We start from the raw sequence: 15,669 nt of genomic DNA, 5'->3' as shown, positions 1-15,669 counted from the left end.
AGGACCCCGGGGTGGTGTGGTTGATGGGGACGACACACGACCACCAAAAACACACACACACACACACACACACACACACGTATGTCTGTATGTATATTTTTGGTGGAACATGGAGCATATGGTGGACGGTGTTTACCCTATTTAATGTGCTTCAAGTGATATGTGGTGCTGTTGAGGTGAAGCTACTTCGTCAACATTTTCAACTTCACGATGTCGACTTCCAAGGATTACCTATGAGGAGAAAGCCATCAGTTTTCGCTCATCAATTATCATCAATCTTTTCAATTCCCTCAAAAATATCTCTCCTTCTTATTTTTATTCGTTTTGAAAATTGAAAAAATAAGTCATAAATTTCACTGAAGGCAAAAATATACGAGCTTGTAAATTAATTCGCATAGATTTTAGCAAATTATGTCAGTTAATTATTTGTAAAAAATATATGTTGGATTACTTAAAATACCTCATTTTAATTATTTACTTTGAAAACTACTTCCTGTTGATTTCATATATTATGTGTACTCAATAGGGTAATTTGAGAAAAAATAATAAATAAAAGTGATAAAGGAGATAGATGTTACATTAAAAAAGAAAAAAAAAAAAAGAACTCCTAAACTAACTCCTGCGTTTTAAATGTGAGAGTATTAATTAACTCCGTATTGGACTTCTTTCGCCAACTAGGATTTGATGAAGCAGCTCCCTCCCTCCCTCCCTCCCTCCCTCTCTCTCACGTGCGTAATGGGTCCATTCCATATATGATTCCGCACGTCCTGCTTCTATTTATTCTGCTACATTATTTTCTTATCTTCTTCGTCACTTCTTAATCAACGCCTATTTGCTTTCATGATATAAAAGTAGTGATGAATGAAAGTCAACAGAATATTTTTATTGCGGTAAGTGAAGCAAAAGTCTTGTACGTCTCCACAGTTAATTGACGTATAATAAATGATGCCATGTCAGCTTGCGGGGGCAAAAAGCTGAGTTCATGGTTACACTTAACTGAATGATAGATCAAGAAAGTGAGCTCTCAACAATCACTAGGAATATAGAAGAGATACATTTTAAGACAACGGTAAGGCTTCTTTATTGAGCAAGTTGGTGCTTAGGGATGATGGGAATTGGGATCAAATCTATTTGACGAAAGAGAGCAGAAGTGGGGTTTTAATCTGGAGCTAGTCTCACTCAGTTCTTAGTCATGAATTAGAATCCCTTGAATCCAGTGCCCACCCAGAAACAAATGAAGAAAGGAAAGGGGAGAGAGACGCCTGAGGTCCCAACGTCCCATGACCCATGTGAACGGCTTTCCTGGTATCGTCTTATCTGTTTCCTCTCATGTGACCGTCCCATCATCTTATATCCTTTTAATTCTAGATCCCCATATATTCAAAATTCTAAACAATTTTTCATCTTATATTTAAATTAATTATTTTCTATGTGAGAATTCGGGAATATTTTAAGAATTTTGGATTTTGGATGGTTGAAAGTCAAAGAGTAAAAGTTGATGGGACGGCGGGTTAGATAATCTTGGGACGAAATTGTGCACTATTGTGTCCGTGCCTCGCCAATGCCATGGATCGCCATAGGCTTCTACTTGCCACTCTGCGCAATTCAGATGGGTCGCATATTGGCACATCTGCATGTCCTTGCTGACTGAGATTACAGGCAGCCGAGAGGCAGTGACCCAAACTTCTGTACTTCCATCAACCTCGACGACCATAACCATCACTCCAATAACACATCTGTAACGGGCAAAGTGAGTCCGATACCCCCCGATTTTCCTTGCATTATTGTCACGACAGGCAGGGAAGGAGGGAGTTCCGGAGATTTTGATTAGAAACAGCAAGGTGCCGGCCAATGGATTGATTGAGCAACAAAATATGTACAGCGCGTTAAGAAATTAAAACCCTTTTCAAATAGTAGATCCGAAAGAGAGGTCACTTTTCCACCTAAGAATCGGGATTTTAGTCTCCCCAGAAAGCCCCCCAATGGACATTTCTTGGCTGATTAATTTGGCAGAGCTTTCCAGAGTTCACGGCCAGCTCACACCTTCCAAAAGGAGTGGCACCATTGTCCGGGCTTGAGCTCTTACATCCCCCAACTTCAGTGCGTTTCACTGCCTTCTGGTCCTTTTTTTTTTTTTTTAAATAATAATAATAATAATAAAAGTTTTTCTGTTTTGACCGCTTCAACTTCGGCTCCGCCTCAACAAACTTCACCTCCAAGCGCCAAAAAAGAAAATTGAAAAACAAAATAGTAACCCTTCTCTGATCCGATGAATTCTGAATTTCACCTGAAAGGCCGTGGAGGAGAAAAACTGACCTTGGAACCAAACGTACTCTGCCTGCCAGCAACACATGATCAAGACAGGTTCTAGAAGCATCATCTGCTGGTTCATTCTGGCGATGATCATGTTATACATCATCTACTCCTCCAGCCTCCTCCTCTTTCAGAATGAGCGTCAAGATTGCTCCCCCCATTTAGATGCCGTCACCACAAAACACCTCCAGCTGACTAGCACATCCTCAACTACCATCGGCGATGAAGAGAAACAAAAGGCAGATGAAGAAACAAAAGAAAAGAACCACAAAGTTAGATCACCGCCCCCTCTGTTGTCTACAAGGCAAGACACCCAACTTAAAGACGTTGTTTTTGCCATAGCAGCCTCGTCCAAGTTGTGGGAGGCTAGACAAGAATACATGAAGATATGGTGGAAGCCTAATGTAACTAGAGGGGTAGTTTGGTTGGATCAAAAAGTAAGTACTAAAAGTAAAGAGGGGCTGCCCCAGATTCGAATTTCTGGGGACAGCTCCAATTTCAAATATACCAACCCTCATGGGGATAGATCTGCGTTGAGGATTTCAAGGGTAGTGACAGAGACATTAAAGCTTGGGATGAAGGATGTAAGGTGGTTCGTCATGGGAGACGATGACACAGTGTTCGTGGTAAATAATGTAGTCAGAATTCTTTCCAAGTACGACCACAGACACTTCTATTATATTGGGAGCTCATCTGAGAGTCATGCTCAGAATATATACTTCTCTTATTCCATGGCTTATGGTGGGGGAGGATTCGCTATAAGCTACCCTCTGGCCAAGGAGCTGGCTAAAACACAGGATCGTTGCATTCAACGGTACCCTGGTTTATATGGCAGCGATGACCGAATTCAAGCTTGCATGGCTGAGATTGGTGTGCCACTAACCAAGGAACTTGGGTTTCATCAGGTAACGCTATCAATACTCTTGAATGGAAATGACTTGTGGTTTTGCTTCTAACCTTTGTGTATCTTTATTACGCAGTATGATGTGCATGGAAACCTATTAGGCCTCTTGGCGGCACATCCCGTAACCCCGTTAGTGACGTTGCACCACCTTGATGTTGTGGAACCCATATTCCCACGAATGAACCGAGTACAAGGCCTCAGACACCTTATGCAGGCCATCAAGATAGACTCAGCCAGCATAATGCAACAATCGATCTGCTATGACAGAACCAGATACTGGTCCATCTCTGTGTCATGGGGCTACGTGGTTCAAGTCCTCAAGGGAGTATTGTCCCCAAGAGAATTAGAGATGCCCTCGAGAACCTTTCTCAATTGGTTTAATAAAGCTGATTACAACGGATATTCCTTTAACACAAGGCCTGCTTCCAATTACCCCTGTCGAAAACCATTCATATTCTACATAAACAAATCTCGATATGATCGAGCCACTAAACAAATTGTTGGGACCTATACTCGTGAGAAATCTAGATCTCCCTTTTGCCAGGGGGAAATGGAAACTCCGGAGAAACTCGACTCCATTGTTGTCTTAAAGAAACCAGATCCTTTTCGCTGGCAAAAGGTACGGATTCTCAGTGATTCAAATGAGATAGAATGTTTTAATTTTGTGTTAATATATACAGAGCGCATGCTTTATATACATTATCCAAAGTTGTCTCCACTGTATTGCACTAACTTGGATACGTTTATTGTTCATATTTAATAAACTTCCTTTGCAGTCGCCAAGGAGGGACTGTTGTAGAATTCTGCCATCACATAGAAGGTCAACCATGTACATATGGGTGGACAATTGTCGAGAGGGTGAAGTTGCTGAATTGTAGCATTGAAAGGTACATACTGTTTATTATTCAAGGCGCATGGCAATAGAACAAGCTTCGAGTCATATTCCTAAATCCTAAGGCTACGATTGCATCAGAAATTCCACAGAACATAAGTTGACATATTTTTACTGACCATGAAATACAAGCTACAATGTTGCCATCTTCTGCGTATATTTTCCCCTCTCCGCCGCGTAAATTCAACAAAGCATATCAACAATGCTAGATGTCTTGACATGTATTCTACGTAACAAGTTTACCCAGGGTAACAGAACCAAGATCCTTCCAAAGAAACAAAGATTCAGCAAAGTTTGTTGTCTAGCTCGTTTGATAAAGCATCTCAAACTTATCGGACATGAATTGACTAAAAATTCGGTAAAACTTCAGACCCTGACTCTTTTTATATTGGAAGAAGATGATGTTTCAATTAGGCGCAATCACCAACTGCGAGGACGTTTCATTGTGGTATTACAGTTTTTGAGGAAGTGACGAGATTGATGTCGCAGACACCGCTAATATTGTGAGATCAATATGTGTAGTGTTAGGCAGCAGAGCACCGATCTGACGTATGACTGTAATTCTGCCATCCCTAACTGTCACATTCACTGTTTTCAAAAGTCCACACAATTTATGGAAAAGATTTCGTTAGAAAGTGTAAGATAATTCCAAATAAGCAGTCATTTTATGATAATCATAAAACCCAAGAGAGCTACACAAGTTCATCTTCGATCGAACAACCAGGATATAAAAGACATTAACTAAGAATAACTGCGAAAAATGGAAGGTGATTATCCTGCAGAAAAAAATTACCTACTAGCAACTATAATTTGAATACGAGGAACACTCTTGACAGAAGAGAGAGAAGGTTAAAACAACTTAGAATAAGAAAAAGAAAAAGAAAATAATATGAGGATAACAAGCACAATTGTGTTGAAATTAGTACCCGGAAAAGAATTCAACCAAAGGAGGAAAAGGCAAAGCAGCAGAATCAAAGGAATAGCGTGAAGCCATTTCCCTGCCGATCGTGACGGGGAAACCTCCCTCTTCCCATCGGTGCTCCGAGGATCGTAAAGTGGAAGGCCGGACGTATCATCACCGTCGGTTTTTCTTCGCTTTGTTTGTGGAGGATCAGCGAGGTTGATGGCTCTGTGCTCGCCGGAGCAGGGAGAAGTTGAACTTGAGGTCCTTTGCTGCATCTCAATGCTATTGCCGTCACATAGATTCAAGAGAAGATGAAGGAGTGAAATCTTGGTGTTTTGCAATGAAAGAATGGAAGGACCTCTGTTAGTTAATTCTAAGGCTTGGGGTTCGGGGGATTCCCTGCTCTCGTCTGACTGATCAACAACCTTTTGGCCGGGAAATTGGCTATAAGCGACCAACGCATGCGATTGGTTATAAACGTGCAATGCACGTGATTGATCAAAGCGTAAATATGGTAGTTATCCTGCCCCCACTTTTACCAGTATACATTCTCAGTTTGATCCCCCCCAAAAAAAAAAAAAAAAAACAGAAGAAGAAGATAGTTTACATTCTTCAGCAGATTGTATAAATAACTAGGTGGCATTTGATACCTTGATAATTTTACTTTTAAGAAAATATATCCAATCACAATGCATCCACATGTCATTAAGAACATGAAAAATAGAAAAAGACCACACTTTCTAGTAACCAATTTGCATGGAAATATATAGCAATACACGTGATCTCTTATAGTTAGGGCCATTCTATGGGGGGAGTTTATCGATGTTCACGGGCCGATATTTCTCATCCTAGGAACTGTCACTTGTATACATCTTCTGAACCTCCACGTTAAATGGCTGACACCCCCAACTATAAATTTCCTTCTTCAACATTTTTTTGATGGAATTTCATTATTCATCCATGAGTGAAGCCTCTCCTCTGCTAAACTGTCCTTTTTTCCGTTTTTGGGAGAAATAAAATTAGAGCCTAGGCTAGCATTAGAAATTAGACAAGAAATTATGAATATATAAATCTTGATATGTTTTTAACCAAATGAGTTAAATTATTTTGATAAAATAAACTATCTATTTTTAAGCTATTTGGTTAAATGCATCTCAAAATTTATATATTCATAATTTATCTTTTAATTTTTAAATTTGAGACTTCTTTTATCTCTAATAATATATAGGTGTCATTCTATTAAAAACAATTAAATATGTTAAATATGGACACTTCTCCTTGTAAGAATTCATAGGAATTTGAATTTTGATTAATCACATGAAGCACTAAACCCAAGTTATGTTAGTTTTTCCCTAATTAAATTTTATATGTATATAGCTGCTTAACTTAAACACGTGGATAAAGACTGACATTCGGGGCAACAACTTGCAACGAAGTCTACTTTAGATCATGATTAAGTCGCCAATGAGATCAAGATGAGAGATGAAGGAAGTCATTTATTATGACTGAGGCTAAATTATAATAACATGGACAAAAGAAAAATCCTACAAAGAGTCGTCTTAAATACAAGGAAGCCCAGCTCACATGTACACCAAAGAAATAGCAGAAATTTTTCTTTATACATATATAAAAAAAAAAACGAAAGATTGTAACAGCACCTTGTCATCTCCTATGAAGCAAAAATTGATGACAAGGCGCGTGACATATGAACAAGCACGAATATTCTTAGTCTGAAGATCTGTCAGAGGCAGAACCGTTCCGAACAAGATGTGTTTGATCATCATCCCTTCTTTTGGAGCTTTGTACTTGATGAGTTTGGGGATCATATCTCTGCGAGGCAAGGTAGTTTAATGCGGTAACGACGTCGGTTATGACAGGCCGCATATTAGGCTGCTCTTGAACACACATGGCAGCAATTGCTAGAGCTTGGTACAAACCCCTCACAGGATATTCACCTTCAAGCAAAGGGTCTACCATCTGGGAGAATTTTCTCCGGTCTTTGAATAACGGCCTTGCCTGCAAACAACATCACACAAAACCTAAACTAATTATTTTCCGTCAATTCACATCACTCTTTTTCAGAAATAGACAAAACAAGACTTGCGATTCTAAGTGCATCCACAGAAAATTCGCATTAACTGAATAATAAGAGTTAACAAAGAATGAAACAAATGACTGTATTATGCACACTCCAAGACATACACCAGAAACCAGGGCCGTAAGAATCCAGGTATCAACTATATCACGTCAAGATAAACAATGAGCGTAGTCACCCCAAGCTACATTCATCACCCAGACAGACTTTGGAAGATGTTTACTAAAAGAAAAAGTAAAAGTTATGTTTCTGTATTGCATCACGAAGAATGAAATTTAGGAAACAGTGCGCCACAACCATCCAAGTTCAACATTGACACTTGGGTTTCAAATAGAGTGAGATCACAAGAGAAGAAAGATATCCAACAAGAACCTGCTGTATTCAAGTGGCAAACACACAAAAAAAAAAAAAAAATTGACACAGGAATGGGATTCTCAGTAATTTTGCAAGGTTATTTTCCTCTCTTTCTGGGAGACCCATGGTGGGGAGGAGGGGCTTAATGAAAAGCAGCAATTTCCTTATGGAAAATTAATGATCAGGCAATTCAATCAGCAAGTTTCAGAAAATTGTGAACCTCAGGCATTTCACATCCAGCCAGAAACAATCAGATACAACCAATTAACAATTAAGTAGGCTATCTTCTCTGTAATTGTTGAGAAGTGCAAGCACATATAAAGCCTCCACCTTTGGCTTCTTTCAACTGAATGCCAACTAAAAGCTCAATCCTTCGTATCATTTTAATAATATGTAAAGTAATATGAATCAAAACTAGTGCCATAGATTTATAAGCATTTGCACTTGCAATTCTATTTCTTAGCCTCAAGCCCACAACATAATAAAAAAGCAAAAATCTACAAAAGTAAGCCAACTAACATGGACTTCAGCAGCAACTCTAAACAAGTAAGCATAGACGTACCCATGCAACCAGGTTTTGTTCTTTGGCAAGTCTAGTATTATCAATGGCTTTCCGGCCTGTGATGAGCTCCAAAAGAACAACTCCAAAGCTGTAGATGTCAGACTTGAATGTCAACTGACCCGTCATTGCATAATCTGGAGCACAGTACCCATATGTGCCCATAACCCTTGTTGAAACATGTGTCTTATCGCCACTTGGGCCTACTTTGGCCAGGCCAAAATCAGATAACTTGGGATGATATCCCTCGCCTAATAAAATGTTTGAGCATTTCAAATCACGGTATATCACAGGGGGCTTCATTTTCTCATGTAAATACTCCAAGCCCTTAGCAGCTCCAGCTGCTATTTTCATTCTTGTATTCCAATCAAGTGGTTTCCTACCGGGCGGAAGATCTGGGTGGAATGGAGGATATCAAGATAAGCAATGGTGATTTTTAAAAGATGTGCTGATGAGTGTACATTCTATCTGAAGAAAAATGAGATATTAAGATCATAGTCTATACCATGCAAGTGGTTCTCCAAAGATCCTAATGGCATGTACTCATAGACCAATAGTCTTTGATCTCCATCAGCACAAAACCCAATTAATTTCACAAGATTAGGGTGGTCTGCTTGACCAAGTGTCAACACTTCAACTACAAATTCCCGAATTCCTTGAAGTCCATTAGGGTCAAGTTGCTTTATAGCCACAACCTGTATAAACAATAACAAATATTAATCGACAGAAACCATACATGTGTACAGTAACATGATGAACAAGAGCATAAAACACAATATATTAGAATAGCTGGACCAGATTAATATTTCAGTAATTTTAACTTTGTTCATTTCCAAACCAACCTGGTTTATCCTCTCCAAATGCCCCTTGTAAACCTTGCCAAATCCTCCTTCTCCCAAAAAGCAGTCTGACCTAAAATTTCCTGTTGCTGCTGCAAGTTCATCAAAAGTAAAAGTCTGCGCCGTGCTACCAGTGGTGTCTCCATTTTCCGTTAAATTCAATCTCTTCGCGTCCAGAGAAAGTTGATCATCCTTAGAATGAGCTTCCTTGGTCCCATTCACATTCAAATCAACTGTCACCGTATCTGTGACGAATGCAAAATACGCCCAAGGTACAGGGATTAGGCAAGACATTAGGCATCCAAGTAATGCAACTTATGAAAAAAAAGAAACTGGAAAACCTTAACCACAAATATTTAACGACCACTATTAATCTTGATATTGAACACAATTACACAAGAACCAAGAAATTTTTTTTTTCCATTTCCAAAAAAATAAAATATGTTTTTTCCTGGGAATCATTCCACCAAACTAAAAGAAAGGTTGAGCATTTGATTTGCGTAGGGGGGAAAATGTGAGACACGGCATACGACGCGCCGGACAGAATGAACATTGATCAGTTCAGGACATACCCGTGTCCAGAGAAAAGGAAAAAGTATATTACTCAGGAAGCAAGGAAAAAAAAAAGTCGCCGTAATCACAGAGACTGGGTAATCAGTTTGTTCACTGGCTTGGCAAAATGCGTTTTATCCGAGCAATCAAGTAAATAAAATCAAGATCATCGAAAAAACTAACCAGCACCTGTGTGATTGTTCGGCTTTGCGCTCTGGCTATAGTTGTTAGCCTGCGATTTTCTGCTTGATTTCTTTAAGAAACAAAAGCAACCCATAATCCCTCTTAGTCCCAGTTACAACAAGAAAACAGAGCCTAGAACAGAGGCCAAAGCATGGAAACACCGGCAAGCGAGAGTCAAGGACCAAGAAAAGAGAGGGAAGAAACAGGGGGGGAGAGGGCACTTCTGAAGTTCCGGGCGATGTTCTTGGTGCTTTAATGTTTTCAGGGTTTACATGAGATGAGCATGAATTGTAATAAAATTTTTATACTCGCTAATCAAGAGACGCCACGGAAAAGACATAGGAGTTTTCTGTCATTTCCAAAATACGAAGGGTATAATCAGCTACCGAGTTGGTTTAATATCACCGGCTCAGTTGTATTAAAAAAAAAAAAAAAACACCGGCACAGGAACTCTTTCGGCTTTACGCTGAACTGCCTTTCACTCGTTTTATTTTTATCAGACATTGTTACGCTGACGTGGCGCGTGGTGGCTGCACTTCAACGATTTGGTGCGAGCTGGTCTGCATCGCAACTGCATTATATCTTTGTCTTTCGTAAAAGGTATAATCCGCCGGTGGCGTACAGATCGCACTGACACGCTCTCCTGAACCGTCGATCTACTTCCCAATGTAAAAAGGGCAAAAGGTCAACGTCTCGAACAATTCACTAGGGCCCACGCAATGACGCAGCAAGCGGGCCCCACTTTGCCTACGCGGATCGCACTTCCACATCGGCCCCCTAACGGAACCACTGGAGATCCACGCGTTCCTGCTCGGCTGCTCTAACGGAACCGTCACCCGTGAGAACCAAAATCCGCCAATGAAAAAATTAACGTTAGGCGGTTTCACATGGACTCGGCCATATCGGATTGTCGCTTCTATTTATAACCTACCGAGTACTGGTATGTTTTTTTCGCCTTCTGTGGAACGCGTTTGTCATGAACAGGGTGGTATTTTTCGCAGTAGTGGTTGAATTATTAAAATTAATCATAAATTTTCATCCGAAAATTAAATAATCATAAATCCTCTTGTTCCTAACTCAGCTGGTCTAGGGGTTAGATCGTGAGTGGTAATTAAGAAGGGGAGGGGGCAGAGAAAGAAAAGAAGTACTTCCTCGGGATGATAATACTCCCTCCAGTCTTATTTATAAGTCCCATTTTAAAAAGTATATTTGATCTCATTTATAAATCATAGTGCGTCTTTTTAAGTAATATTTGAGAAATATTTTCAAAATTACCCTTCATGAGAGAGAGAAAAAAACAGGACATTACTTTTTAGATTTATTATATAGGGACATGTTTGAAATTTTACTTACTTTTATTCCTTGTACTTTTATTGTATTGATATTGATGAGATTGGTAGAAATAACTTATAAATAGGATCAGTGGGAGTATATCATAGAGGATTTGCTTCATTCAAAATATAAGGTACTCCCTCCAATCTTATTTATAAATTATATTTATTAACTTTATCAATATCAATACAATAATAATATAAAAAATAATTATAAATAAAATTTTAAAATTAACCCTCGAATAAAAAACTAAAAATAATTTAAATAATATAATATTATTTTTAAGTAATTTTCTCTCATGAGAAGTCCTCATGAAAAGTGAGAAATCTTCATCTGACAGTGAACAATGTAAAAGGGATGGATATTTTTAGAATTTTATTTTGAAATAGAAAATTCTCATCTGACCAGTATTGTGGATTAGGGATACCTTCTAAAAATAAATTTATAATGCAAACCGAAGGGAGTGTTAAATAATTTTTATAATTGATTTTTAACTATACTCTTACTTTATTTATTTATTATTTTTTTAAAAAAATAATGTATTAAAATTTTAATTATCTTGAGTATATATTTTTTAATTTTAATTTTCAACTATATATTTTTTTAATAAATTTAAGTTTCAACTAACATTTTTCAAAATTTTAAAATATTTGCCAATGCTTTATATTGTAGCTTTGAGGGAATACTACAAAATATAAGTACGTTTTAATAATAATTTGCATATTAATAAAATCATAATTCTTATAAAAGTATATATTATTTTTTTCTTTTTATCTTTAGTATCAACTTATGATAAGTAAAAAAAAAGATTATAAATTCACAAATGCATGAATCCTAGTTAATAAATATGAGGGATCATTGAAGGATAAAATGGAAAGAAATTGTTTGTTACTTATATTTTAAATTAAGATTAACTAAGAAAAAATCCTTATATTTCGGATTAGACGGGGTAATTGTAACAAGATCCTTAACTATAAATTAATTGTGATCTTGTGAAGATTCAATTATGTTCCTTTAAACACTATAAATTACCGGGATCAGTCACAAGATCATCCTTAAAAGTACTCATTATAAAATTAAATTCTTTGATTTTACTGCATATGCTTAAAAAGGGAATTCACGTGTGTCTTTTTTGGATGCCTTTTGCAGAGAAAGAAGATCATTCAGCTTTGAGGTCAATGGAAACCTGTAACATATCGCAGGACATAAGTGAGTTCGACCAAACTTAAGGTCGGTAGATTTGACTGTGAACTAACTTAATTAAAAGACATTCGTTAAGATTGGAATGAGTTGAATTAACCTGTCCCACCTATATATACTGCCCAGCCGTTGATGAAACAATTTCCACACGTGAGCGAGTGTTTACGAACAAACGTTACTTCTGAAGTTATGAGAGCACATCTGTACACTTTTTATTGCATCTATCATCATTGATAATTTGATATAGATCTTTTCAACATGTTTATACAATCGTGTGGTTTATTTCTGGCGCTGATCTTTGCATTTAGGAAGATTAAAACAAAAGTCTAAACCCGATATGCCCTAAATAATTGGGATGAAAAAAGGAAAAAAAAAGTCAAAATAACATAATTTTATGATTAATTTATGTATATATTGTAGCATCGCGGTGAAGTGTTTTGTTTATATTTACCACTTGAGAATGAGATTTACACAACATATATCATATTTTTAATTATTATATATTTTCATATATGGTCAGATTGTGTATTATTTTTACTCGACTGGTAAACGTATGAACAAATGACATGTTTGCGTATTTTTATACCACGTGAAATATATTTTATTTGTCTTATTCGATCTGCATGTTCTATTTTTATCATCTTAATTATCTTTTTTTGCCGTGGTTTGTTTTCTTTAACACTATGCATGTGAAACATATATAGCACTACTGCACTAGAGTAGTGCTGAGCAGCAACAATGTGAGGCGGGACACCGAAAATGTGTCATTTGAGGACTTTGACTCCTTTTTTCTATTATTATTGTTGTTGTTTCTTGTCATCTATGACATTCGATACTGCAACTGCTGCTTCGGACGACTAATGATCAGTATTAATAATTAATTTAAGAATGTTATATAAAATAATATATTTTTAAAAAAAATATCTGCTGACCCTCTTTCTCTCTCACACGTACGCAACGACTCGCAATGACAAGCGAGAGCAGCAAGAAGCTTTTATATGCGAGAAATTGTGAGAAATGTGTGATTTTTGCAATTCAATTTGGATTCGTCCTCCTTCCCATCATTATAGCCCTTTTCCACTTCCCCAAAAGCTTGTAACTCTAGCGGCATGCGATCCTTTCCTTTTTAACGCGAGGGGTCGAGCTTCTCCCAGCTCAAATTCTCGTATGGTTAAAGCAAAAAAAAAAAAAATATTTGTGCAGGGGACCTATTTTCTTGTGAAAAAGAGTTAGATATGACATTTAAAAAAAAAAAATCCCTTCCTCCATATCATCATTATATTATCCTCCCAACCTTCCCGGCCTGGGCTATGTTAATTAATTCTTTATTTTAACTTGTTTTTTTTGGGTCAATTCATTTTAACTTGTTTGATTACTTTGTTTCCCACAATTTTATATAGCCCTGTGTTTTTCTTTTATCTCCTAACAGATTATAAAGAGACAATTTTTAATTTTAATTTAGATCGAAAGCGCATGTGTCATATTTTGCAGTTTAATTAAAGAATGTGAGCATGAAGACAGAGAACATAATAACCAAAAAAAAAAGGGCAAAGACGAAAGAGGGGTCCAGGGTGGCCTAGAAAGTTCGAGTATTTAAAATATTACGCATGGATGAAGTGATGAGAAATTAAAGATGATGGGGTGACCTTAAATAAAGGAAAACAAAGTGAAGACTGTTATACACACGACAAAGCGATTCAAGGAAACGATATTAGGTGAAATGATGTGATTGGATTAATAATAAATTGCAAGAGTAAGCAAGTAGTGTTGAAAGAGACGTGTTCACAAATCACAATTGGAATTGCCAATATCGATCGATCGAGCTGAACTTTATATATCCTTCAAATGTTGCCTCAGTTTTCAATACAAGCTAAGACATGCATTTCAGATTACCATATCCATACACGTGTCTAGCTGTCACTTTGAGGCCAGTGCTTCGTCCTCAATTGGATCCATCGTTCTCTTCCACTATCTCAATCTCGCCATGCGTCGTCCTCTCAGTTTTTAAATGGATTGTATAAGGATTTATAAAGTAAAATCAGTAAATGTCAGAGTAGACGTCTTTATCAAAGAAAAGTATTCTACAGGTGTACGTGAGGGGGTTCTGTGCATGAAACGGTCAGGGAGGACGTCAGAAAAGCCAGAGCGGACAAATTGGGAATCGCAGGCGATGAGGTTAGTGTATGTGAAATTGTTAGAAATTCATAATGGGAGCTTGACCAACTTCAACTTTCACTCATCACTCCCATTTCTTGCTTTCTTTTGTTTGCTATGCCTTGCATTTCTTATTTGATCGGAGACTATGGTGTTCCTTAAGTGACATGGTTTCTTACTCTGCTAAGTATTATTTCCTAATTCGTCAGAAACACTCGTCTATACTTTAATGACAATAGAAGAGAAATACTTCCACATAACTCCTTTTTATATAATAGTTTAATTTCTCCCTTCTCTGGAGAAAATATATAAACCTTTAAGTTAACGATCGTTTATATATTCAAGGATTTTTTTTTCCTTTTTTAACCCTTGAGCTCAACTTTTAATTGTGTGTGTTAGTTTGTAATTTGATGTCTTTAAAACCAATACAGTATAAAATAAGACGTTATTAATTATTTGCATATTCCAAACGAATATAACTCTTTATGAAGTCTCATCAATATTGATAAATAAATATAAGAATTAAAAAAAAACTCATTACGGATCGAGTGGAGTGAGTGTGTAACGCGCTCTCTTTGTATGTATGTATATTCGGAAATGAAATTAATTTCATGATGATAAAGTTTTCGATTGAGTGGGGGAATCCGTACTTTGAACAGTCGAAGACATGCAAATGATAACTTCAGGTACGAAAACGATGGCATGGCATTGGTTTGATATGGACGTTCGTTAGTAAATGAAATACATTGTAGCCATAGTAAGTGGATTTTGCACTTTAATGGATGCGTTGAATGGGAAGGCATTTATATGTAAGTCTAGGGTGCCATGATTAGATACGAGCGAGCGTGTACAGACTATGTAGAAAGGCAATCCACGATTAGGATCAGTCACTTATAGGCGAGGGCATGCTGTGAGGCATATCCACCTTCTTCGATTGATTTGAAATGAGGGAAGTACTGGTAAGCAAGACATATACATGGGAATCATGGGTGTGTGACTAGAAACACTTATAATTATGTGGTTGATAGTGTAAAGTCACGGCTATGTGGGTGGAAGGTGAATAATAGGTAGAAGCACCTTAGTTTCCTCCATCTTGTTGTCTATTCCTTTGTATCCTATGCAAATTGCTTTACTTCCTGTGTTTATCTATGAGGATGTGGAAAATAAGTCTCAAGATTTCCTATGGGGTTCAATGACTGAAACAAATAAGATTCATGCTATTTCTTAGAATAAGGCTTTTAGGGGTAAGAAGAGAGGGAGTCTTGGTATTCATAATATGCATACTCAAAATCAAGTTTTCTTAATGAAAGCAAGTTGGGGGCTTATCCATAATAGAGAAGCTCTTTGGACTCGAATTATGAGGAGTAAATATAAATGTGGAGTTGACT

General features: G+C 37.3%; 3 protein-coding genes across 4 annotated transcripts; 1 reads left to right on the top strand and 2 right to left on the bottom strand.

The window, feature by feature from the left end:
- The first annotated feature begins 2,235 nt into the window (after positions 1-2,235).
- Positions 2,236-4,255, top strand: LOC129315371 (uncharacterized). Its single transcript, XM_054959009.1, has 3 exons — positions 2,236-3,218; positions 3,294-3,836; positions 3,994-4,255. The coding sequence occupies exons 1-3, from the start codon at positions 2,352-2,354 to the stop codon at positions 4,093-4,095; spliced, it is 1,512 nt and encodes a 503-aa protein (XP_054814984.1). The 5' UTR covers positions 2,236-2,351; the 3' UTR covers positions 4,096-4,255.
- On the bottom strand, positions 4,065-5,558 carry LOC129315372 (uncharacterized). Its single transcript, XM_054959012.1, has 2 exons — positions 5,036-5,558; positions 4,065-4,697 (listed from the first exon to the last, which is right to left on the bottom strand). Exons 1-2 carry the CDS (start codon positions 5,286-5,288, stop codon positions 4,561-4,563), a joined length of 390 nt encoding a protein of 129 aa, XP_054814987.1. The 5' UTR covers positions 5,289-5,558; the 3' UTR covers positions 4,065-4,560.
- A 938-nt stretch (positions 5,559-6,496) lies between these two features.
- LOC129314834 (probable serine/threonine-protein kinase PBL5) lies at positions 6,497-9,882 on the bottom strand. Of its 2 annotated transcripts, none has more exons than XM_054958273.1 (5): positions 9,596-9,882; positions 8,864-9,105; positions 8,527-8,716; positions 8,025-8,416; positions 6,497-7,029 (listed from the first exon to the last, which is right to left on the bottom strand). In XM_054958273.1, exons 1-5 carry the CDS (start codon positions 9,687-9,689, stop codon positions 6,739-6,741), a joined length of 1,209 nt encoding a protein of 402 aa, XP_054814248.1. In that variant the 5' UTR covers positions 9,690-9,882; the 3' UTR covers positions 6,497-6,738. The 2 variants fall into 2 exon arrangements, with proteins under 2 accessions (XP_054814248.1, XP_054814250.1); XM_054958275.1 differs by having other exon boundaries at positions 9,602-9,881.
- Between the last annotated feature and the right edge of the window lie 5,787 nt (positions 9,883-15,669).

The sequence above is a fragment of the Prosopis cineraria genome, unplaced genomic scaffold, assembly GCF_029017545.1.
Source record: "Prosopis cineraria cultivar Desert tree isolate PC_DT_omini unplaced genomic scaffold, ASM2901754v1 PC7, whole genome shotgun sequence".
In the NCBI taxonomy this organism is placed as follows: domain Eukaryota; kingdom Viridiplantae; phylum Streptophyta; class Magnoliopsida; order Fabales; family Fabaceae; genus Prosopis; species Prosopis cineraria.
Note: the sequence above shows the minus strand (reverse complement) of the source record. Positions and strands in the feature narration are given on the sequence as shown.